Consider the following 23,892-nt stretch of genomic DNA (forward strand, 5'->3'; position numbering starts at 1 on the left):
CTGCAGCGGTGACTTCTCTCTACCTGTGTTTTTAAGTAGAGTTCAAAATAAGACATGCACATGGAGGGAGGGGGTCGGATTACTCTAACTGTGTTATTCTAACTGAGATCTGTTTGAACAAAATGTGCATTTATGTTATGCTGATGCAAATTCTTTTTTTGGGGGGGGGGCATTTCCAGTTACGGATGCCGTTAGGCATGGGGATTCTTTTTCCTGTTTTTAAAAGTAGGGGTAAAAGCATTAATTCTGGACAGTTGATATTTAATAAAATTAAAGTATTTCTATGGGGTAAAAAAACAACAACACCCTTATCACATAGTCTCTAAGACTTGTAAAAAGCATCCCCCTTGAGGCTGAATTTGGAAAGTGACCCTTTCCTCCTAATCTTGCATGTGAAATAAGCTGAATTGGTGCCAAGTGTTGGCAAAGGTATCCCTGTCCCCCCAGTTAAAGGGCTCAGCAGCTTCAAACCAATACCACCATCCTTGCACGGGGTGGGGGGTTGAGGGAACGGCTCAGCCAGATGAGAGGCAGTGCACCCCACCTGTTTGGGCCCTACATCAGCAAAGGGTGACCCTTCCATAGGGTACTGTGTTGGCACAAGAGATTCTGGGTCGGTTTCACAAGTCACACAACCTGTTGCTCCTCTGCTAGGCCAGATTGCCAAAAGGCCTTATAAAAGCTGGACCCAAAGACCTGCTTACTCTGCAAACCTGACACTGGTGCCAATGACAGAAGGGATCGGCGCTCATTCCATTGCGCCAAGGCTCCTCCTAGCTGCATGGCAACCACCAAAAGGTGACACTACGGGGTTGTGTGGGCTGGAGGGGGGAAATCCTGGCGGGATGAAAACACCCTGAGGGCCTTGGGTGGCCCACACTGGCCCTTTGTGACCCCAGAATACCAGTCCATGGCATCTCCTTGACCCTCAGCAGCCACGTAAACCTTTCCAAATTGGGTGCTTCAGGAGAACTGCTTATAAAATAAGTCAGGCAGCAGCTCCTGGGGTTCCTAATGCAAAGGCAAAATACTTGTGGGGTTGGGAGGAGGTCTCCACAGTAAAAAACATTTGGGAGGCACTGCTGTACTTACAGGAACACAGGATGCTGCCTTATACGAGTCCATCTAGCTTGGTATTGTCTACTCTGTCTGGCAGCAGTGGCTCCCTGGGGTTTCCAGGCCCTCCTCCTCGTCCAAACCAGGAACTGTGAGGCTATTTAGTACCTTTGATGGCTAAGCCTTATTTAATAGGTATTAGGTTACTTCTAAGCTCTGCTCTGGTCAAAGGTTTATAGTCAATGCCCTCTTCAAAGATGGTGGACGCAGGCCACACTCTCAAACACTGAGGGTGAATTGATTATACTAGAGAGGCTGCTACACAAGAGGGCCTGCGACTGGCCTGTTGGGAAAGCCTTGCGCAGGTTGGCTTGCGCATCTTCTCCCCCTTCTGGAAGGGAGTCAGAGTCCCCACTCTCGGCCGAGTCCAGGCTTTGGCCAGGCCTGGGGAAGCCAGTGTCTGTCTCAAGAAATTCCGTGGCCATGTTGTGGGCCTGCCCATCTATCCTGAGCAACACACTGTGGGCCTCAGGGTCGCTCTCATTTTCTTGGTCCCGGGACACTTTGGTGAGGCTCAGGCTGGGGGACACCTGCCGTGACGAGTCGTCCGCATGGAGGTGTTCCCGTTCACAGTCCTCGGAGAGAACAGGTTCCCCGTCCAGCACACAAAGCTGGGAGTCATAATCTCGGTCAGAGGCTGAGAAGTCGGAGTGGACAATGACCTCTGCTTCCATCTGGTTGAGGCTGCTGAGGGCGTGTTCCTTGTTCACGTCGTTCTGTATTATGAAAGAGGCAAGCAAAGAATAGGAACAGCGGTGAAATACCGCAAGGTGTGTTTATCAAAAAGCAGGAGGTGCGTCTTGAACAAATGTAGGATGAGGAACATCTGGCTTGACAGCAGAACACATGAAAAGGATCTGCAGGTCTTAGTAAACACAAGCTTAACATGAGTCAACAGTGTGATGCAAGAGCAAAAAACGTGAATGCTATTGTAGGCTGCATCAACTGAAGTATAATGTCTCTGGGCCTTATTCAGAATATACTGGAACCCATTACGTTTGTTTAAAAAAGCACTATCTAAGATATCTAACTGCTGGTGATGCAACAGGGATAATGCTTCTCTAAAATATGTGTTTTTTCATTGTCCTATATTGAAAGATTTTTGGCAGAAGATAACTGAAACTATAAACAGAACTGTACGGAAGAAACTTTGCATTTACAGAGCAAAATATCCTCTTGAATTATATATGCAGCGCATGGAACCTTACAAAAGGACAATGCGGGTGGACTCTCTGTGCCTCTACCACAGCAAAAAGACTGATACTGATGAATTGGAAAAATAAAAATGTGGCTCCCTTCTACAATTAGATTGAAAACTAAACATATGAACAACTTGCATATAAACACAGAGTTGCAATGGGCAAATTCAATGATATTTGGAATCCATTCTTACAAATACTGTAATAGGTTAAGATCTGGTGATGTACACACACACACACACACACACACACACACACACACACACACACACACAAAGTATAATGTCCAGATCAAGGGAAGTCACTAGAGTCTGAGTAGCTATCCAGCCAAATTATGCTGACCTCTGGCACCAACCTGGGGAAATTCCTATAGGTGCTCTGTTGGCAGAATGCACTTTCTCCTGGTAAACTAGTCAACCAGGAATTCTGAGGAGAAGCCAGGAATTTAAACGTAAGTTCGCAGTCCCCAGTGTTACGTGAGCCCTGCAAACAAATCTTTCCCTTCCTGTTCCAAACAACAAGAACCCCCCTGCTGGGAATACACACCGTAACAACCTCGTAGACCAGCGCTTGCAGCAAGACCTTTTGCCCTCCGTTGGACGCCATCTTCAATGATCCGTTCAAAGCCATGGTGGGATCTTTGGGAGCTGTGTCTCCATAGCCAGTGATGCTGTTTGCCCAGCTGCTCAGCGATTTCTCCCAGGGAGGCTACAGAATTGTAAGGAAAAGAAGGGACATTGTCTCTGGTGCCACACAGGAAGAACCAGGGTCTATGGGTGGAAATAAAGCCTAAGGGTTTAGGGGACACTTTGCTGCAGTGATTTGCAAGGCAAATGGAAGCAGTGGAAATAAACAAAGGTAAACAAAATGAACTTTCTAGTAATGTAAAAAAGGAAAAGGCTGTTCCTCACCAGCCTTTCCCAGATGTTTCAGACCGCAACTCCTGTGAGTCCCAGCCAGTACAGCTGTCTAAAACATCTGGAGGGCACCAGTAAGGCTGCTCTTCTCCAACCAGTTTGAAGCCCTGGTGAAATAATGAAATAAAAGCTTCGTTTCCACTGAGGTGAGTCTTGGCTGAGCCACTTTGGACTTAGGGTAGCCAAATGAAATAAGGAATTAATCCCAGAACATAATTAGTATGTCAGTCAGGGAGAAAGGTAGTCAACAGCTGCATCACATGCTAGCTTTCTAGGTGAGGGGATTAAACCTTTTTTTTTCGTACAGAGGAGTATTCAGTGATGTGAGCCCTCATTTGCAGTCTAGCACTTTAGTGAGAATGAGGGCAAAAAGGGCCTCAACAAGGTATATATGAACTCTTGCAAAGCGTTCCACTATTTAATAAGTTTCTTGCCACTTAGTTCTACTATTTAATAAGTTTCTTGCCACTTAGTGACATGTAACAAAATAAAAATATTAAAGAGAGCTGGGTTAATTGCTTTTTTTAAAAAAGCAACAGAAACAGAATTTTGCAGTCTTCTGAAGTTAGACAAATTTATTCAGCTTTACATCATTTCTTTCCCTGTTAGGTTCTGAATTTCTCTGGCTTTGGCTCACATGTTTCAAGTCTGCCTTTGCAGACTTAAGGGAACTAACTTGCTTATTTGTTTGTGGGAGAGGGCAGGATGGAAGAATGAGTTTCTTGTCTTTCTGCCCCTAGGTGCTCAGCTTTGGACTAGTTTGGACCGAGTAAATTCATTCACAAGGAGGGTTGATATACGATGTATGTGTTTCAAAAGGCCATGGGTTTTCTTCCCCTGTCAAAATCGCCAGCACAGCAGTAATCACAGCAGCCAAGCAAATACCCATGGCGAACCCACAGTATGTTGCTCCAACCCCTTTTAAAGTTACGGAGCCTGCCTCTCTGATAAGAAGGTAGGCAGATTGGGGCTGGCTGAGGGCAGACTGAGTTTGGATCACATGCTACTACTTAATCCGTTCCAGAAGACCGTTTGGCTTCCGAGAGGTTTGAAAACCAAGGATCAATGGGCTGGCTGCAAAGTCAATGGGGAAAAATTAAAAACACAGCTCGGAAGCCGTTTGCCTTCCGAAAATCGCTCACAAACCAGAGCAGTTCTGGGTTTTCGGCGTCAGGGAACCAAAACGTTCCAAAATGGAGGCGTTCGGGAACCAAGGTTTGACTGTATGGGCCAGATCCTGGTTAGGCAGCCACATTTCCTCCCCCCCCCCCCAAAAAAAAAACCCTCATAGATTTGCTTTTAGAAAAATAACAACACAGAACCTGAGCTTCCCAAACCCCCTTTTTTTGGTAAAGATATAAAGTGGAAATCAAACCCAAAATCCGTCTCAAAATAAGGCCGGGAAACAACTGACACCTATCAATAATGGTTTGCATAGAAGAAAATGAAAGAAAAAGATGAAAGCTGCATCTTTTTACAGGGCCAACTGATGGTTGGAAAACCAGAAAACTGTGGAATTTCAGCTGTTCCTTGTAGCTGAAACTGACCAGCAGCTACATTAAAAACCTAACCCAGGCTGGGTTGCTGGGTTAGCACAGACATCAAAGCCACCAGGACAAAGGAAATGAGTTTGCAGCAGCAGGATTAGCCAGCAGGGGCCTCTCAGTGGGTGTGAAAAGAAGGGGGTGGGTGAGGACTTCGAGATACATGGATAAACACCCCTTCCCCATCACTTGCTCAAACCCCAAACAGCTCAGATGGAACAGCAAAGAAGAGTTGCGTTCATCCACATTTCTCAAGATAATCCGGGCTCTCAATGGATGATGAAGCCACATGGAGACTCTCTTGCATGGAGACTCTTCGAAGGTGGGCAGGCCTCCTTCCTTCCCCCACCAAACACTGACAGTAGTGGCAGCACACACACACACACCCCTCTCTGCAGGGCAGGCTTCAACATAGATTGTCTTTGCTCCCCTCTAGCGGCCAGCCAGGGGCGTGGAGACCAGGCGGAAGATGTCTCCCTGCCCAGCTCAAGCCTGAAACAGAACACTTGCAGCTGCTGTGCTCAGGGCACTCATGCCCAGGTCCCTCCCTGCCTGGCAAAGGCCCTGCGGGGCTCTGGGTTGTCCCTTTCCTTTCCAGCAGGGCTGTCATGGGAGGACTTGGCCACTGTACTTCATGCTCTCCAGATTGGACTGCCGCAATACGCTCTTGGTGGGGCCGCCCTTGAAGGACGATTCGAAAAAAAAAATCAGCTTGTCTGATTTTGGCAGTGGTGGCAAGGAGGGAAGAAATAAAGCAAACAGGGTGCTAGGGTGGGCAGAGACCAGTGGTGGGGGTGCAAATCACCCCTTTCCCAGTCAGTCATCAGGTAGATTGTTTGATGAGTGCAGCAGAGATGGCAACTCTTCACCTTTCCACAGAAAATCTGCACAGAACTGCTGAAGGGGGGTTGTGAGTCTCCATGCTTCCGTGTGTGTGTGTGTGTGTGTGTGTGTGTGTGTGAATGGGTGCATGAGAGTGTGGGGTGGCATGTGACCCCCTGGAGGGCTGAATGCAGCCCTCAAACCAAAAAAGGTAACCGGCTCCGATGTACAAAATCTGACCAGACTGGCAGCTGAATCTTATTTCAACAGTGGTTGTGGGACAACTTTCCCCTCCATCCCACAATACTAGAGGGCAGAAGGCTAGTTTAGGGGGCACAGACTAGCTTTGGGGACTCAGGAGGATGGGGCGGGTTACACCTCCACCATCTGGCACCTGAGGCAGCTGCCCCACTCTGGCAAGTGGCAGGGCTGGTTCTGATGTTTAGAGTCTGCATCTGCCTACTGAAGATAATATTGACCCTGAAAGGAAAGGAAAGACCATGTGTTGCATTTCTTGGAAGATCTTATACTTCTGCTTCCTCACAGGGTCCCCGAGATGACTCCTCCTGGCCACCTGACCTGCTGTACAGGTGTGTAAAGGGGGACATAGTAGATACAGAACCTTTTTGTCACTCTGGACATCCATTGAAGCCAAATTGTCGAAAATTCAGAACGAATACTTCTTCATGCAACATATAGTTTAAGGTTGCCATATTTCAAGAAGTGAAAATCTGGACACAAAAGTTGTTGAGTTGTTTATTATTATTATTATTATTATTATTATTATTAGCCAAACTCACTGAGCTTAAATGTGATGTTCTGAGCTATTTTTAATAGTTCAATCTACACTTCCGACATGGGCGCTGTTTATGAGGGCCGAATCCCAGCTAGGTCTGGGAAATTCTGGACATATGGCAGCCCTAATATAGTTTGGCCTGATCCAGCAGCCAGGCTTTTTTTATGTTCTTATGTAAGCGGTTTACAAGCAGCTGAGCTGGAGCTAATTCTTCCCCTTTTAAATACAGGGAATGGAAGATAAGAGAGGGTGAACTGCCCCAGGGCCATGTGGTGAGTCCTTGGCGGAGGCAGATAACATGAACCCAGATCCACCGCCATTTCTCCACCCGCAAAGAGCCGCACTGGTAAAACCTCTGGCTGTAATGAAACCCCACCCTGCCCAGCTAAAGCTCTTGCCACCCGACTACACTTTGCCCTCCTCCCTGCCTCCAGCCTGACGGCTGCTTTCTCTTCAGGGCTGGGGACCCGCAAGAAATGTCATGATTGACGCCAACGCGAAATCCCACGCGCTCGCCACACACTTGTTTCAGTCAATCTCCTAATTACCTTACACATTCTCCACAGGCTACAAAGACAGGCATAAACTGATTAGCTAAATTAGGCCAATTAAACATTCCCTAATGAAATGAAATGCTCCAGACAAACTCTGGGAAGCTTTAAAGCAAAAGGGTGGGCGGGGGGGGGGAATGAAGGGGGGGAGGAAAAGCAAAGGCGGCACAATTGGCAGGCAAAATAAGTTGCCGCGAAAGAAAGAAAAAGTTATAAAGGGATCTTGGAGCAGAAACTGCCATGACAGCAAGACTTGGGGGGTGGAGTGGGAGTGAGGATGATGCACAGGTGCAGCCCCCCTCCCCCGCCTGTCCATAAAACACACCAACCTCCAGAACCTTATGATGCCAATCTGTGCATGGGGTAACATCTGGCCACAGTCAGAGGAAGAAGAATGGTGCCCAAATCCATGACCATTTCTTGTACTCTGGCATGCAGTTTGCTGACACCACGCCCCAACCAGCGAAGGGGAATGGGCTAAATACACATGCAGGATATCTTGGGAAGTGATGATGACGATGATGATGATAATAATTTATTTGTACCCTGCCCATCCAGCTGGGTTTCACCAGCCACTCTGGTTGGCTTCCAACAAAAACTAAAATACATTAAAATAAGTGGGAGCCACAACAGGGATCACTGACATCTCTTAAGACACACGATTTGGCTTGGTTCTGTACTGAGAGCCAGTGTGGTGTAGTGGTTAAGAGCGGTGGACCCGTAATCTGGTGAACCGGGTTCGTGTCTCCACTCCTCCACATGCAGCTGCTGGGTGACCTTGGGCTAGTCACACTTCTCTGAAGTCTCTCAGCCCCACTCACCTCACAGAGTGTTTGTTGTGGGGGAGGAAGGGAAAGGAGAATGTTAGCCGCTTTGAGACTCCTTCGGGTAGTGATAAAGCGGGATATCAAATCCAAACTGTACTGCAGAAGTTCTCTCTGGTACTCCAGGTTGAGCAATTATTATTTTACACTACCTTAGCACAGGGATGGCCAGTTTCTTCTCAGGGGACCATTGCATTTTCTAAGCCGTGAGCAATGGTTTCCAGCAACAGCCCTCTACTGAGGTCTTCCTATGGTGTCTGCGAACCAGCCTCCTGCTCCTCTTCGCTGCTCCATTGGTCACACAGCGGTGGGGGCAGTTACCTTTTCCTCCCTTGCAAAGTACATACAGCTGAAGGAGGAAGCTAGAAAAGCGACTCTCTTCCCCACTTCCTCCTTCAGCTCTATGTGCTCTTCAAGGTTCAGATTATTTTTGCTCAAGCTCGCTTTTGCCCAGATCCTGTGATCCCAGCACACGTTTTCTCTATTGGCGGGGGAAGGCAGTGGGGCAGAGGCCTGATCCATGGGACAGAACTGAATGGGGGTGGGTGAAGAGATGCCTACTGCACTCAGCCAAAAAATCAAAATGTGCCTTGCAATTGGCTATCATGTGCTCCTGCACTTTCTTTGCAGAACTTATCTGGCCCCATCTGGATAGTCATAATCATTTTCACCCCAAACCAGACACTTCTTGGCTCCTTTCAGTTCCCCACCCCACCCCCAGCAATCACGCTAAAGGCTACTCTGCAATTATTTTTATTTTAAGCTCTAGCAACCTGCTTCCATCCTGGCGGAAGTGGTGACTGGGCCCTTTTGCACATTCTCATCATGTCCCAAAATGTCTCCCAGTGACTAACAAATCCAAACCCCTTCTTCCCAATGTCTCATCCATGCATTGTCTAGCTGGTCCTGCGTGTGGAACAGGTAGCATTTCAGAGAAAACCACATTGAAGGTTCTGTCTTTCATGCCCCCCTCCCCCTTCCAAGCAATCTAATTTGGGCTTTCAGGATCGCCAGGAACAGAATCTGCGGGCATTAAAATATCTCCCCTGCCTTCAACATTTCGAGGTTCAATTCAAACTGTAAGATGCAACCTCCCCCAAAATATCCAGCCCACCTTGGGAGCAGGTTATCTGAGGACTGCTTGTTACCCTTCAAAGTGGCAAGGGGATCCCCACGAAAGGTGACCATAGGACCAAAGAAAATACCTTTCTTTTGACGTGGCCCGTGCTGTCATCCAGGGGGCAACCACGAATGAGGCCCTGCACTTCAGTCAGCTCCATGATGTCTGCCGGTGGTGAGGGAGCATCATCAGAGAGCGGGGTCATTAGGGACTCCAGTTCATGAGAGTTGGAGGGGGCCACAGGAAGGGACGGTGTTTGCCGGCTCCGGTGATAGTAGGTGTGGTTCCCGGCTGCTTGGGAAACCAGGCCTGCCACAGACTCCCTGCAGGAGTGAAGGAACAAAAGACTAAGCGCTCACCAACCAGTAATGAAACTTCCCCCGCAGCTCAATGAATGCTGGAGATTTCCCAGCAGATTGAACCAGTGCTAGGCATAGGACTCATTCTTGGCCAATAGCAGCAGGTTATTAAGTGGCAGATTGCTGATTTATTTGCTGCAGGATGATATACGGAACAGAAAGCTTCCTTATACAGAGTTAGACCCCTGGTCCATCTACAGGTGAAACTCAAAAAATTAGAATATCGTGGAAAAGTCCATTTATGTAAGCAATTGTTTTCATTAGTTACTGGAATTTAATGTATGAGATAGACTCATGACATGCAAAGTGAGATATGTCAAGCCTTTATTTGTTATCATTGTGATGATTATGGCATACAGCTGATGAGAACCCCAAAGTTGAAATTGTTAATTTGGGGTTCTCATCAGCTGTATGCCATAATCATCACAATTATAACAAATAAAGCCTTGACATACCTCGCTTTGCATGTCATGTGTGTATCTCATATATTAGTTTCACCTTTTAAGTTGAATTACTGAAAGAAACGAACCTTTCCACGATATTCTAATTTTTCAAGTTTCACCTGTAGGTCAGGGTTTCCAGCTGTTTTTGGACTACAACTCCCATCATCCCTAGCTAGCAGGACCAGTGGTCAGGGACGATGGGAACTGTAGTCCAAAAACAGCTGGAAACCCAAGTTTGGGAAACCTTGATCTAGGTCATTATTGTCCACAATGGCAGGTAGAAGATCTCCAAGATTTCAAGCAGGGGTTTCTTTTCAGTCCTGCCTGGTGATGCAGTCAGGGACAGCACCTGAGACCTTTACTTTCAAAAACTGCAACACTGCCTTCCTAATTCCAGCAAGGCAGCTGTGTTAGTCAGCCAATACAAAATAACATATGCTATGGTACACTTTAGGGCTGTAGCTACTTTTGTATTATACTGAGATTATCCTGCTACATGTGTCCGTGACGATGCTTTCTCTAGCAACATAGGAAACGGTCTTTGACTAAGTCAGACTATTGGCACATCTCGTTCACTGCTATCTGCACTCTCTGGCAGTGGCCCTCCAGGGCTTCGGACAAAAGACACAGAAGAGAGGCTGCGATACAGATATGGCAGGCTCATGGCAGAACGGACAGCCTTCAGTTTGGTCTGATGTACTTTGGGCCAAGGCGAGGCAGAAACCTACCTTGGTTTGTTGTTGCGAAAGCTGGCGCACATGCAGAAGAGGACACACAGCAAGCCTAGGCAGATTCCCACGATGATCCCCGTGACAGAGTGAACGTCCAGCATATCTGAGGGACACAGAAGAGCAGTCAAAGGGAAGAGGGTGATGCTACGGCCTGTCAAGGTGAACCCCACCTTGCACTGTGTGCGCTGCTGTGTGTACCTGAGAACTTCTCCTGCAAGGTCTGCACGTCCTTGACGTTGGAGTACGGCCCTGACCCGACCACCGTCTTGGCTCCCATCTTGAAGAAATACCGGGTGTCACTCTCCAGCCCGTGGACTTCGGTGCTGAACGTATTGCCTGAACAAGAGAGCAAAACCAGCAGGTGCTCAAGTGTTGCAGACTGGTTAAAAACACAGTGGATGTTCTGCGCCTCCCGTATAGTGGAAGATAGCTTCTTCTTCAAACATCCAGAGAGGTGGGGAAACCCTCAGTCCAATTTCATGTGGGTGGCAAAGAGGGGGAGAGGGAGTGGTAGAAGAAGAGAAAGACCTGTTCACCGCCATCCCTGTTCACCCTGGCATGTGGCTCCTGGCAGATGACCCCCGAGGGAAAGCTGAAAAACAAAACGACTCCCGCACTCCCGTGCAAAAGTTTCCTCCGTGCATTTTTTTACCTTCTTTTGTCAGTAGAGTCCACATCTCATCGGGTTGAGTGTGGTTGGCGTTGTACAGGATGACGTACTCCACGATGATGCCGTTTGGCTCAGAGGGGGGACACCAGTGGACCTGGACAGCATATGGGTTGATGGGGTGCAACCGCAAGTCAGAGGGAGGAGTTGACGGCCCTGCAGGAAGAGGAGGACAGAACGCAAAAGGGAGAAGGGGGTTTATTGAGCAACCATTAAGGCAGCCATCTCCAAATGTCAGGGACTGGGCAGAGGAGGTATGGTAGAGACCACCTCCCCAGCCTAACCCTTCCAGAGAAGAAGAAAACAGTTCAGAATTACAACAGGGGTTTGAGGGAGATCACAGCTCAGAGGCGGATGAGGGGGAAAGCTGGAAAATAATGGGAGAGGAGGAAGAAGAAGCACCAGAGGGTTGACAGCTGACAGACACAGTGTCTTTAGAAAGCATTCCAGACCCCCCCAAACCTGGCAAGCCTTGAAAGTAGGAGAGCAAAAAGCTCAAAGGCAGAGGGTGCTTGTCAGCACCTGTGATGATGACACATGAACGGAGAGAGGGAGGGGGTGGAGATGCCATTATTCTAAGAGGCTGCATTTCTCAGCCTCTCTCTGTGAATATTGAATAAAAAGCAGTTGGTAAGAACTTTTCCTTGTCTTATCCATTCATGGCAATCTGCCGGGGGGGGGGGGTGGATCATGTGCTGCCTGACATCAACCTGCTATGACCCTCATCCAGAATCCTGGGGAGCCACTGCCACAGTGGTCTTCTTGAACCTTGGGTCCCCAGATGTTGATGGGCTATAACTCCTTTGTTCCCTGACCTTTGACAATGCTGCCTGTGGATGTTAGGAGTTGGACTCCAACAACCACTAGGGACTTCAAGGTTGAAGAAGGGCACTGGTGCAGATAATGCTCAGCTAGAAGGACCAATGATCAGTGGCAAAGCATGTACTTTGTATGCAGTAGATTCCAGGTTCAATCCCTGGTGCCTCCTGGTAGGGCTGGAAGAGACCCCTGCCTAGAACTCTGTAATGTCAGTGCAGACATTACAGAGCTAAGTGGATCAACGGTCTGTTGGTATAAGGCAGCTTCCTGTGAGACTCAGTAGAAAACCAACTTCTTATGGCTTACTCCAGCCTTCCCCAACCTGGTGCCCCCCTGGATGTTTGGGACTTCAAGTGCCATCAGCACCGCCAGCCAGCATGGCTGTCTGATGACAAGGCCCATGGCAGCACATTGGGATTTTTTGCTCTTAATTTGGATTTTTTTCTGGTCGAGGCTGCTGTTGTGTCTTCATTTTTTTTTAAATTTATTTATTTCACAAAATTCATATTCTGCATGATTCTATTAAAAAAGCCAAACCTCTCAAAGTGGTTAACAAAAAGAATAAAACAATAAACAACTATTTAAAAAACCTTTAAGAATAATTAAAATCAACGATAAGCTAAAAACCAGGTTAAAACACATGTCAACATTCTGCATGTGTGGATAGGCTTGTCAAAAAAAATAAAAAAATGTTACGAGCAGGCATCAAAAAGAGTACAGCGAAGTCACCTGCCTGTTGCCAATAGGCAGGGAGTTCCAAAGTATGAGTTCTAACACACTGAGAAATTGATCTCTTTGCAGAGCAAATATTAGTTATTGTCAGAAATTTTTATTTGCTTTTGCTTGTATTGGAGATTTGTATCTTTACTGAGAATTTTTTAAAATGAACAGCAGAATATTTCTGAATAAGCAGTTATAGGGGCCAAAAACTTGCACTTAAAACTCTCAGTCTTAAAACTAAGCACTGCAAGAACCTGGGTAAGAACCCAAGCCGTTTTGCTGCTTGAGGCAAAGGCAAAGGTGGAGCCTCCTCTGTTCCCATCATTCCACATGCAGAAGCCAGGGAAATGGCAGCTGAATGTGACAGTGGAGGTAGAACGCAGCAGCAGCCTTCAGTTTGTCTAATCCTCTTTTAAAGCCAATTAAGTTGGTGGCCATCACTATCTCTTTTGGGAAAGAGAGCCACAATTTAACTATGAACTGTGTGAAGAAGCCACTGGTCCTAGGGTTAGGAGAGAAGCAGCCATCAGTCTTAGCAGGTGATACACGCAGCTCTGTTCTCCCCAAAGCCTTTTCCGTCAATGCCTCCATCCCGCATCTGCTGCCTGAGACTATGCCTAACGCTGCCTTGCTCTGCCTAACGATAGGGCCGGTCCTTCATGGAACACATATGCTATGGTTCAGTTAGGTAAGGTAGCCTGCATTCCCCCATCCAAATCTTTCGCCCCAAACCTGCAGACATTTATTTATCAAGCACCTGTACTCACTGTCTGGAAGGGTGAACCATTCCACCGCGTTCCCAAATGGCCCATCGACGCCAATGCCATTTGACTGCACAGCAAATTCATATCTGGTGAACGGCTTCAACCCACTGATGAGGATGTCTTCGTCAGAGCTATGAAAGGAAGAATGCCCACAAGGGAGAAAATATTATGACGCCATCTGCAATCTGTGTACCCCCATAAGAAGACTGGCAGCTGTCAAAACAGAAGAGATGGCAGGTCTTGTGGTTTTATAGTGCTTCACTTGATATTTGAGATTCAGCCCCACTTGAAGCAAAGAATTCATTCAGAGAAGTCCTGGGCTTCTCTGTGATAGGACAGGAAACTGATGGATGCAGAACTCACTGGCCTTAATGCTGACCCATGGATTGCCAATATATGGTTTATTAAGTCATGGATTATGTACAGGGCTGGAGAACTTCAGGCCCAGAGGCTGAATGTGGTCCTTCAAGGCTTTCCTTAGGCCACACCTCCCCTCATCAGCCCTGGTTTGCACCCTCCTTGAATGTTTTGCCTTGCTGGAATGTGTCCTTGAAGCTGGCAATAATGGGCCATCTCCATACATGCGAACCTGCCTGTCCTTTAAAGCTTGTTCTTTTTTAAAGTTTTTTTTAAAAAAACATTTTCTTGTGTTACAAAACAAGGAAATAAAAAAGGAAAAGTACATAGAGTGTCTCTGCTTTCAATTCATAAAGTCTTTTTACAGTTCATTTACATTCAGTATGAAACACTATTGTGCAGTTGGGGAGAAAGAGAGGGGAGGGAGAGAGATGGGGGGGATAATGATCTTTAATTCTGTTGCACAGTATTTGTGTAGGGTTTTTGTGTCGGCATCACGTGGATGGGTCCTTTATATATTTATTCATTTTTATTGGCATTGCGAGAGATTATAAAGTACAGAGCTTGCTTGGTTGTGTTCGGCTGGTTGCAGTATGGTTTGTTTTTATGTTTGGGGGGTGGGGGGTTGTCGGATCAGACTGGCCAAATCGTTTCATATGTTGTTGGGGAGGGGGGATAGAGGTCTTGTTGTGCTGTATATGTGATAAAGGGGAGCCACACCAGGGTGAAGGCATCCTCCTTTGCTTGTCCCTGGGCTAGTTTAAGTTTGTTGGTTAACTTTTTTTCAAGATGATCTGTTGAGGCAAATTCACGTGTGCAATTGTCCTCTGAGACACAGCTGGCTGCAGTGTGCAAGAGAGCTTTCTAAACATTAAGAAGAGCCTGCTGGATCAGGCCAATGGCCCACCTAGCCCAGCATCCTGTTGTCACAGTAGCCAACCAGATGCCTGTGGGAAACACACAAACAGGACCCATGCACAAGAGCCCTCTCCCCTCCTGGGGTCTCCAGCAGCTGGTATTCAGAAGCATTACTACCTCCAACCATAGAGGCAGAGCCTAGCCATCACGGCTAGTAGCCATTGATAGCCTTATTCTTCATGGATTTGCCCAATCCTCTTTAAAAGCCTTCCAAATTATTGGCCATCACTGCCTCCTGTGGGAATGAGTCACATAGTTTAACTATGGGCTACCTGAAGAAGTCCTTTCTTTTATCTGTCCTGAATCTCCCAACATAGCCAAAAACTTTCACCCGTCCTCTTTCTTTGCAGCAGCACCCCATATGCAGACTGCACAGGTGCTCAGTCACCCTCTCACCTTGTGTAGTAAGTCACAAGCGAGGCATTTTTCAGCCCCCAGGGACTGAACCGCACGGTGTAATTGACGATCTTCACAGTGGTGAAATCGGGCTTCTTCCACCTCAACCAAATTGACGTGGAGCTGTTGGATTCCACGTAGACGTGGGCCGGGGGCAGTGGTGGGCCCTTCTGAAGTGGAGGGTCTGAAAGGACGATCAAGAGAAGACAAGAAATGCAGAATCAGGTGCACAGAGGATGACTCCTGGACCAGCTTGCAAAGGAACAGCAGCGGGAATTACAGAGGAACAAGGTGGGGTGAAATGTTGTGGTCAGTTGAGCCACAGAACGTGGAAGAAGTCAAATGGGGCTGATTGGAGCTGTGGTCCATAAGAACCTCAGCAGAACCTGCTGGATCAGGCCAACAGCCCATCTAATTCAGCATCCTTTTCTCACAGCTGCCAGCCCAACAAGCCTATGAAACAAACAAGCAGGACCTGAGCTCTTGCTCTTTCCCCTCCTGTGGTGTCCGGCAACTGGCATTCAGGAGCATGACTGCCTTCCACCATAGAAGCAGAGCATAGCCTTCTCCTTTATGAATTTGTCCAACCCTCTTTTAAAACCATTCAAGTTGGGGGCCATCACTGCCTCCTATGGAAGCACCTGTCATAGTCTATGCCAGGCATGGCCAAACTTGGCCCTCCAGCTGTTTTGGGACTACAATTCTGATCATCCCTGACCACTGGTCCTGTTAGTTAGGGATGATGGGAGTTGTAGTCCCAAAACAGCTGGAGGGCCAAGTTTGGCCATGCCTGGTCTATGCTCTGCATGAAGAAGTCTTTTCTTTTAATGGTCCTGGGTTGTCCCACATTTGGCTTCATTGGATGTCCACAAGTTCTAGGGTTAGGAGAGAAGAAGGAAAACTTTTCTCTCTCCTTTTTCCATGCCATGCAAACTGCATCTAAAGGGAATTTTTAAATATTTGATGTTTTCTTCTTGTTGTTGTTTTTAAATATTGTGGAACCTTGATTGTCGGACGTTTCGGCTTTCGGATGCCGACAACCTGGAAGCGAATGCTCCCATTTTTGAACGTGCATCAGAAGTTGAATGGCTTCCGAGGTGCGTTTTTTCCATTTTTTCAATGGATTTCACCAACCGTCCACTGAGCCTCCATTGTCAAACGGAAGTTGAACGGCCTTCTGGAACGGATTATGTTTGACAACTGAGGTTCCACTGTATTCTGTTGCGAGCAACCCAGTTAGATGGTTGGCATATACATAATGAGTTGTTGTTGTTCTTAAACAACCTCCATTGTGTCACCTTTTACTCATCTTTTCTCTCATCTAAAAGTCCCCAATACTTCATCGTTTCCTCATAGGGGAGTTTCTCCATCCCCTCAGGGCCGGATTTAGGTTTGATGAGGCCCTAAGCTACTGAAGGTAAAGGGGCCCTTTATATGTCCAGCTGTCCTTTGTCAACAACAAATTGTCGCTGTTTCTTGTGTTGAATATATGCTATATGGTATATATTTATGGACCTAATAGGTCCATACACAACTCAAAACACTGATGCTGTATGTAGGTTTTATTTTATTTGTTTTTCATCTTATATTTTGGAAATGTACATCCAGATTTTTTTCCTTTAAATTTTTTTGGGGGCCCCAAGAGAGTGGGGCCCTAAGATATAGCTTATTTAGCTTATACGTAAATCCGGCACTGCATTCCCTTGATCATTTTGGCTGCCCTTGTCTTAACACTTGGAGGCACCAGGTTGGCAAATGCTGCCTTATCATAATGCTTTGTGGGAAAGCCATCCACAAACATGAGCCAGGAGTCAAGGCCTTGCAGCAGGAGCAGCAGCAGCATCTACCTGCTACGGTTACAGGTGCCCTCTCGGTCCTTCCCTTCCAAACTGCAGCGTAGCCATCTTCATGTTTGTTGAACGCCACCAGCTTCACTTCGTAGAGTCTCCCAGGAACTGGAGAGAATAAGCAGAGGAATGGAAGAGTGGGCCAAGCAACGAAAAGAGCAGCATGGCTTAGAAGAGCAAAATCATGGCTACAATCTCCATTTCAGCAAAGGGCCGTATCCAACGTTCTCTCTCCGCCAGTGGAGGAACTCTTGGTCTAGCAGATGGAAGAGTTTGAAGGAATCCAATGCAACAGTTGCACCAGCGGAAGCTTGTTGCACAACAGCTGGTTCTTGCCACACAATCCATTACACAACCATTTGTGGTAATGAGCCAGCACAAGTATGCTGCTAAGTGACTTTAACTTAGCACTGCATCAGATCATAGCTGTCAACCTTTCCCTTTTTTTGAGGGAAATTCCCTTATTATAGCATTGGGAAATAGCAGGGAGGGTTGACAGCTATGTATATAGCAGTGGGGAACAGCAGGGAGGGTTGACAGCTATGCATCAGATACAACCCATTCATAATAATTAAATGTGTGCCTCACATAGTAAGAGGTTTGCAAGACGAGGCAAAGGTTCTGCCTAGTCCGGTATCCCTGTTTCCGACAGTGGAGAGACAAATGAGTTTGGGAAGCAAAGCAAGAAGGCAACCTCTCTCCTCTCATTTGGCATGAAGTTTTTGGCATTCTGCTGTTCCAGTCCAGACTTCCCCAGCCTGTTGTTCTCTAGATGTTTTGGACAACACCTCCTATTACACTTTCTTAAACCACCTGTACCTAGTGGCCCGTGGACTTATTTTGGTGATCATGAGTTCTATAATTAACGGATGTATCTTTTTAAAACAAACAAAAAAAAGATAATAAATCAGAGAAAACTCCAAAAACAGAAAAGCAAGAAACAAGGGCAATTAGCAGCAAAAATCTGGATGATTTAGTTTGGTTTAATGGTCAGAGCGCTGGACTAAGACAAGGGCTCAAATACCCAATTAGCCATGAAGTTCACAGAGGGGCCTTGGGCCAATCACAGTCTCTCAGAATTGTATTCAACTAACTTTTACTTATAGGAGACCCACTGAAATAAATGACTCTAACTTTGGCCCATTAATTTTCTATTTCAGCAGGTCTATTCTGAGTAAAAGTTAGGTTGAATGCAACCCTCAGACCATAACCTACCTCACAGGGTTGTTGTGGAGATAAAAAGGGCAAGGGGAGTAAGTGTGTATGCCCCCTTGAGTTCCTTAGAAGAAAAGTGGGATATAAATGTAATGAATACATTTAAAATTAAAAGAAAAACTTGGCAAATCCATCTCCCTTTGCCCAACTAGAATCAAGTGCAGGGTGAGTCTTTAGTAACCTCCTCCAGCCAATTGTCCTTTGGCATTTCATCACTAAGGGGGATTGTACAGTGACTCTACTCCACGCTCCCATTGACCCCACCTCTTGAATAGAGCAAACCAGGAGCAGGTTGTTTAAGCATTTATATTGGATGCTGCCAAAATATAAATAGGGCATTTTTTTAACCCATTAAAAGAGTGCATGGAACTGCTGTACTCTTGAAGGCCATCCAGGGCAGACCATGGCCTTGCAACCAAAGTGGAGCTTTCCGGCAGTGTGAATTCTGTGTTACCGCCAGATCCAGCCATCCTTTTCGGCCGCGCAAGCCAAGCTCCCGAGAGAGCAAGCCAAGAGAGCTGTTCCAAAGCTCGCCTGCTTCTTTCTTTGCTTCTCTTTTGTAAGATCTGCTTATTCAAGGGAACCGCTTGAGCATCTCAAAGTTTACAAATAGAGGGAAAATGGGGCAATTCTCTCTTTGGACACCCAGCTCCTTGTTCCTCCCCAAATGGCCTCCTCCCCCACCACCACCTCTTGTTGGTTTCATTGACGAAGCTCTGCTAATTAAGGATGTGCCTATTCAGGGCCTGCTGTGGAGAAGATGGCCAGCTCCTTTCGCCACCACAATACGGCCTGTACAAAAGCACTTTTGGGCTGTGCCAGTGTTATCATCCTTCTTTTGATTGTGCAAGTGTGTATGGGGGGGGGGCGAGTGGTGCCACTCCCGCCCCCCACCCGCAAGGAAAAGCACATGGATGGCAAGGATCAGAAAAGCCTTATGCTGTGCAACACACATTTGCATCTGGGAGACAGAGAAAACATTTTGGCTCCCCCCCTTTTTTTTTTGCCGGCCTCCCTAAGAACGCCACAGCAAAAAGGCTTTTTTGTCTGCTCTGAAAATCTTGGCAGCAGGCAGAACAGAGTCAGCCTGGAGATGGTCCAAACTGCAGAGTGGTTGTGTGTGTGTGTGTGTGTTTGTGTGTGTTGGCTGAGGAGTGCCTCAGCATTGAGCAAAGGCTTAAAAGAGGAACCCACAGCCAAACATCTCCCCACACAGGGTATTAAATAGTGGGTGGACATAGCAAACGACACAGTGATTCTTCAAGCAGCTCCGTTTATTCTCAGGCTGGAACAGAACTGATCTGAAGGGCTCAGCAGCCTGCTTATATAGAACTCAGCTACAAGCAACAGTAACAACTTTCTGTAGTTACCCAATCCCTGAACGTCACTTTCAATCCCTCATTTGCATGTGTGGACCTGAGTGAGAACTGCAGCAGAATGAACTATATACACACACCCTAGTGGTCTAGGGTGAGAACTTCAATACATAACACAGGGTGCCCTCTCTCTCCAGTCACAGCCCAAATGTAATGGTGGTAGCCCCCAGGCCTGGTTCAGGCAACGGTGCATGGAAGAAATGTTCTATGGTTGTTAGACAACCGCCAACTCAACTTCCTCCTCTTTCAGGCATGGATTTCTACCTACCCAATCCATAGCATGACAAACTGTACAACTGAGGTTGTATCCGACTAACGTCATATTTGCACCATGTTTTTAAAGCACTATGAGATACCAGCTTAAACAGTCGTGGCTTCCCCCAAAGACTTCTGGGAGCTGTAGATTGTTACGGGTGCCGAGGGTTGTTAGTAGATTCCAAATTCCCCCCACGGAGCTACAGTTCTTAGAGTGGTTTAACAATATATCCCTCTGGGAACTGCAGTTCTGTGAAGAGAAATAGGGGCCTCCTAACAGCCCTCAGCACCCTTTTAAAAACGACACCTGCCAGAATTCTTTGGGGAAACCAGGATTGTTGAAAGTAGTTATTGTGATGCTTTCGGTGTCTGGCGCAAATGTGGTCTAAGTGGAGGGGCAGAATTTGGTAATCTTTGGTAGTATAGAGCCCTGAGTGAGGCCCTGAGTGAGGCCAAGTGGACCTTCTCAATTATAGATCTTCTCAGTTTTGCGCCCCCTTGGCTCGGCACCCTGGGCAGGGGAACCACCTGCACTGCCCTAAATCTGGCACGGTTCAGGGCAGGCATGTTGAAAGTATTAGGCATGCCTACTAATTTCAATGGGTCTACTCTGAATAGGACTAGCATCGGATACAACCTTTGGAATTATGCTAGCATGACTAATGCAGGGAGTTTTGGGTAGTGATTTTCTTTATTTACTTCATAAAATTTATACACTGCTTGATTGTAAAAAAAAAAAACTGCAAGTGGTTCTAGTGCCTGGAAGAAGTCCTGTTTCCTCTATCCACAGCTATCTAGATTCCTCATTCTCCTGACTCCATGGCCCACTCTTCCCAATTTTTCAGAATCTCCCCCCTTCCTCACAATTCTATACCTCTGGACATAGCCTTTGCCAAATCGGGTGCCCTCCAGATTTTTCCAGCTACAACTCCCTTCAGTCCCAGCCAGCACGGAATTGTAGCCCCAAACATCTGGAAGGGCAACAGGTTAGGGGTGCTCTGCCTAAATCCTGTCTTGAAATGCCAGCATATGAGATGGCCCTCACAAGCAGTGCATGCAATTTATTTTATTAATTTAACAAAATATGTATACTGCATAATTGTAAGGAAACCTCTAAGCAGCTTACAAAAAATATATATAAAACAAAACATTAAAATTATTGATAAAAACGGGTATTTAAGAACATTCAAGATGGTTAAAATCAGCAGGAACTAAAAAAAATGAAACAGATTTAACTTCTATGTGTCTGGAAGTTTGCAAAAGTTGGCTTAAGTAGCAACGTTTATCCCAGTTGGAAAAGCTGTACAGTATTTCTTTTGGCACTACTACTGGGAAAACCATAGCTTTAGTTAAAGCTATGGTTTTCCCAGTAGTAATGTATGGAAGTGAGAGCTGGACCATAAAGAAGGCTGATCGCCAAAGAATTGATGCTTTTGAATTATGGTGCTGGAGGAGACTCTTGAGAGTCCCATGGACTGCAAGAAGATCAAACCTATCCATTCTCAAAGAAATCAGCCCTGAGTGCTCACTAGAAGAACAGATCCTGAAGTTGAGGCTCCAGTACTTTGGCCACCTCATGAGAAGAGAAGACTCCCTAGAAAAGACCCTGATGTTGGGAAAGATGGAGGGCACAAGGAGAAGGGGACGACAGAGGATGAGATGGTTGGACAGTGTTCTCGAAGCTACTAACATGAGTTTAGCCAAAGTGCGAGAGGCAGTGAAGGATAGGCCTGCCTGGCGTACTCTGGTCCATGGGGTCACGAAGAGTCGGACACGACTGAACAACTGAACAACAAATTTCTTTTGGCATGGCATTTAGATGGAGATTGGAGAACCTTTTTCCCTGTTGAGGGCCACATTCCTTTCAGGGTAATCTGTTGAGGGCCGCAAGCCAGCAGAGGGTGGAGCCAATGGGGCACTTGCTTTTCTATCTCATCCTGCCACTCTGTTTTCTCCTTCCTTGCCACCCACACGAAATTAGGTTGAGGACCTAATTTAGAAAGTTTGGGTCTATACAGATCGGATAATGTTCTCATTGATGGGCTCCTTGCCACAGACAACCTCCATGGCCAGTTCACGGGAACAAACAGGGCACAGGAAACCTTTTCCGAGAGCCAATGTGGTGTACTGGTGAGAGTGTCAGAGACCTGGATTCAAATCCCCACTTGATCTTGAAGCTCACTGGGTGACCTTGGGCCAGTCACTGCCTCCTGACCTAACCTACCTCACAGGGTTGTTGTGGGGATTAAAGGGAGGAGGAGGAGAACCACGTACGCCACCTTGACATCCTTGGACAAAAAAAGGTGCGGTATAAATTCAACAAATAAATGAACTTACTTAACTCTGTCAGTTCATGCTGCCTGACCTTCTTCTTCAGTTTTATCGGCCCAACATCCCAAGCGCCATCCCCGGGACCTTCGGAGAGGTTCTCCTCACTCGTCTCCTCTGTGGCCACTTCGCGGTAGTAAAGTTTGTAGCCTGAAATCTGGGCGTGGTTAGCTGGAGGTTGCCAACTCACCAGAAGGGACTCCATTTTCGCTCGGACTTTTAACTCAGTCGGGGCAAACGGAACTAGGGGAAGCAAGGAAGAAACATCAGCAGCGGTTGCCCCAAGAATCAAGGTGCTAGGGTTTTGTGTGTGTGTATAAAGCCCTACTCAACTTGGGAACAGGAAACCTGAAAGATTGTCTCACCCCTTACACACCCCAGCTGCTCTGCAGGTGAGGAACTTGTACAGATACTGTCTTATCAGAAGGCCCATTCCACACAATATAGGAATTGGGTCTTAAGCGTTGTGGCACCTTTGGAATTCTCTCCCTTTACCCATCAGAAAGGCACCGTCTCTGTTGTCTTTTTTGGTGCCTGCTGAAAATCTTCCTCCTTCAACAAGCCTTTTAAGCAGAGCTCTCTCCCAGTCTGCATCTGTACTGGAATTGTTTTAATTGCTTTTGTTGTTTTGGTTTATCAGCTTTTTGTTTGCTGCAGGGAGGAAGGCAGGGTGTAAATTAAAATAATAATAAATGTGCTATTCTCAGCTCCTTGGAGGAAGAGTAGGATAAAAATACAAGAAGGTACCATACAGGGTTGTACTAAATCAGGGTAAGCAGTGCGGTACTCTCCAGATGTTTTGGGAAACAACTCTCCTCATCCCTAACCGTTGACCAAGATGGCTGGGGCCAATGGGAGCCAGAGCCCCACAACACTGGGGGGCTCCAGGTTTCCCAGTGCCTCCCCCACTCTGTTAAACAGTTTGCCAGGGCCAAATGCCACCTGTGCTGCTTGCTCCCTCACTTGCCACCTGTTCCTGCTGGAGTTGGTGTGGTCATGAACTGCTGCGTGATGACAGCCTTACATTTTTATTTATATAGGAAGAAAACACTCTGGATCCATTCTGATGAAGGGTGGTACATATACATTTAAAATCAAATAAAGGAATCAGCATTTCATTGCCACCTTTATCTCAGGCTCGCTCTCCTTGGCTATTATGCTTCCTACCTTTGACTAAAGCTTCCACAGACTTCTCCATCTTGGATCCAAATTCCATTTGCAGACACAGAACTCTCCATGTCCTACTAAGCCCTGAGAGCAGCGGACATGATCCTCAAAGGCAGTGGACTGACCTACCATGAGTCTGGTTGTCTCTATCCGGGGTACGGTGCTGTGTCCATTCTGAAGGGGCCCCATAGCCCACGCTTGTACTCGCTGCAATGCGCACTTTGTAGGATTTATTAGGGTGCAGGCCGTGTAGAGTGAGTTGGGTCTCATTCGCACCAACCTCGGTTGAGGAAATCAGATCTGTTAGAAAAACAGAGCCCAACATTCTGAATCTAACATGCTGGTGGGTGCTAGAGAACTCCATCAGAAACAGAAATGGGAGCAGAAATTGCCACAGTCCACATGTGCATCTGAGGTCAGGAACAGAAATAACCCCAGTGAGTACAAGCTATTGTTTTACCTAAATAATAACATTACTTTCTGCACTGTTTTTGATGTTTCCCTTCCAGTGAATTTGATTGTGAAATTAATTACATTAGTTTTGATCAGTGCTATTTATCTTGAAAAAATAGGTGCTGGTACTCGGTACCCCCTGAAAAAAGCACTGGTTTTGGTCAAAGCTTAGAGTGAGAAAACAACAC

The 23,892-nt window shown here is 46.7% G+C and overlaps 1 protein-coding gene across 1 annotated transcript in view; it reads right to left on the minus strand.

The window, feature by feature from the left end:
- Positions 1-1,225: 1,225 nt before the first annotated feature.
- The window catches only part of IGDCC4 (immunoglobulin superfamily DCC subclass member 4), a 67,051-nt gene continuing 44,384 nt past the window's right edge, over positions 1,226-23,892 (minus strand). Inside the window, exons 10-20 of the mRNA XM_033166709.1 lie at positions 23,381-23,551; positions 22,094-22,327; positions 16,911-17,018; positions 15,064-15,247; positions 13,396-13,523; positions 11,075-11,245; positions 10,621-10,758; positions 10,420-10,525; positions 8,975-9,212; positions 2,862-3,023; positions 1,226-1,832 (exon numbers count right to left, since the gene is read on the minus strand). Coding sequence (XP_033022600.1) covers positions 1,308-1,832; positions 2,862-3,023; positions 8,975-9,212; positions 10,420-10,525; positions 10,621-10,758; positions 11,075-11,245; positions 13,396-13,523; positions 15,064-15,247; positions 16,911-17,018; positions 22,094-22,327; positions 23,381-23,551 — 2,165 coding nt within the window. The 3' untranslated portion in view covers positions 1,226-1,307. The remainder of the gene's footprint in view (positions 1,833-2,861; positions 3,024-8,974; positions 9,213-10,419; positions 10,526-10,620; positions 10,759-11,074; positions 11,246-13,395; positions 13,524-15,063; positions 15,248-16,910; positions 17,019-22,093; positions 22,328-23,380; positions 23,552-23,892) is intronic.

Source organism: Lacerta agilis, chromosome 13, assembly GCF_009819535.1.
Source record: "Lacerta agilis isolate rLacAgi1 chromosome 13, rLacAgi1.pri, whole genome shotgun sequence".
Taxonomy (NCBI): domain Eukaryota; kingdom Metazoa; phylum Chordata; class Lepidosauria; order Squamata; family Lacertidae; genus Lacerta; species Lacerta agilis.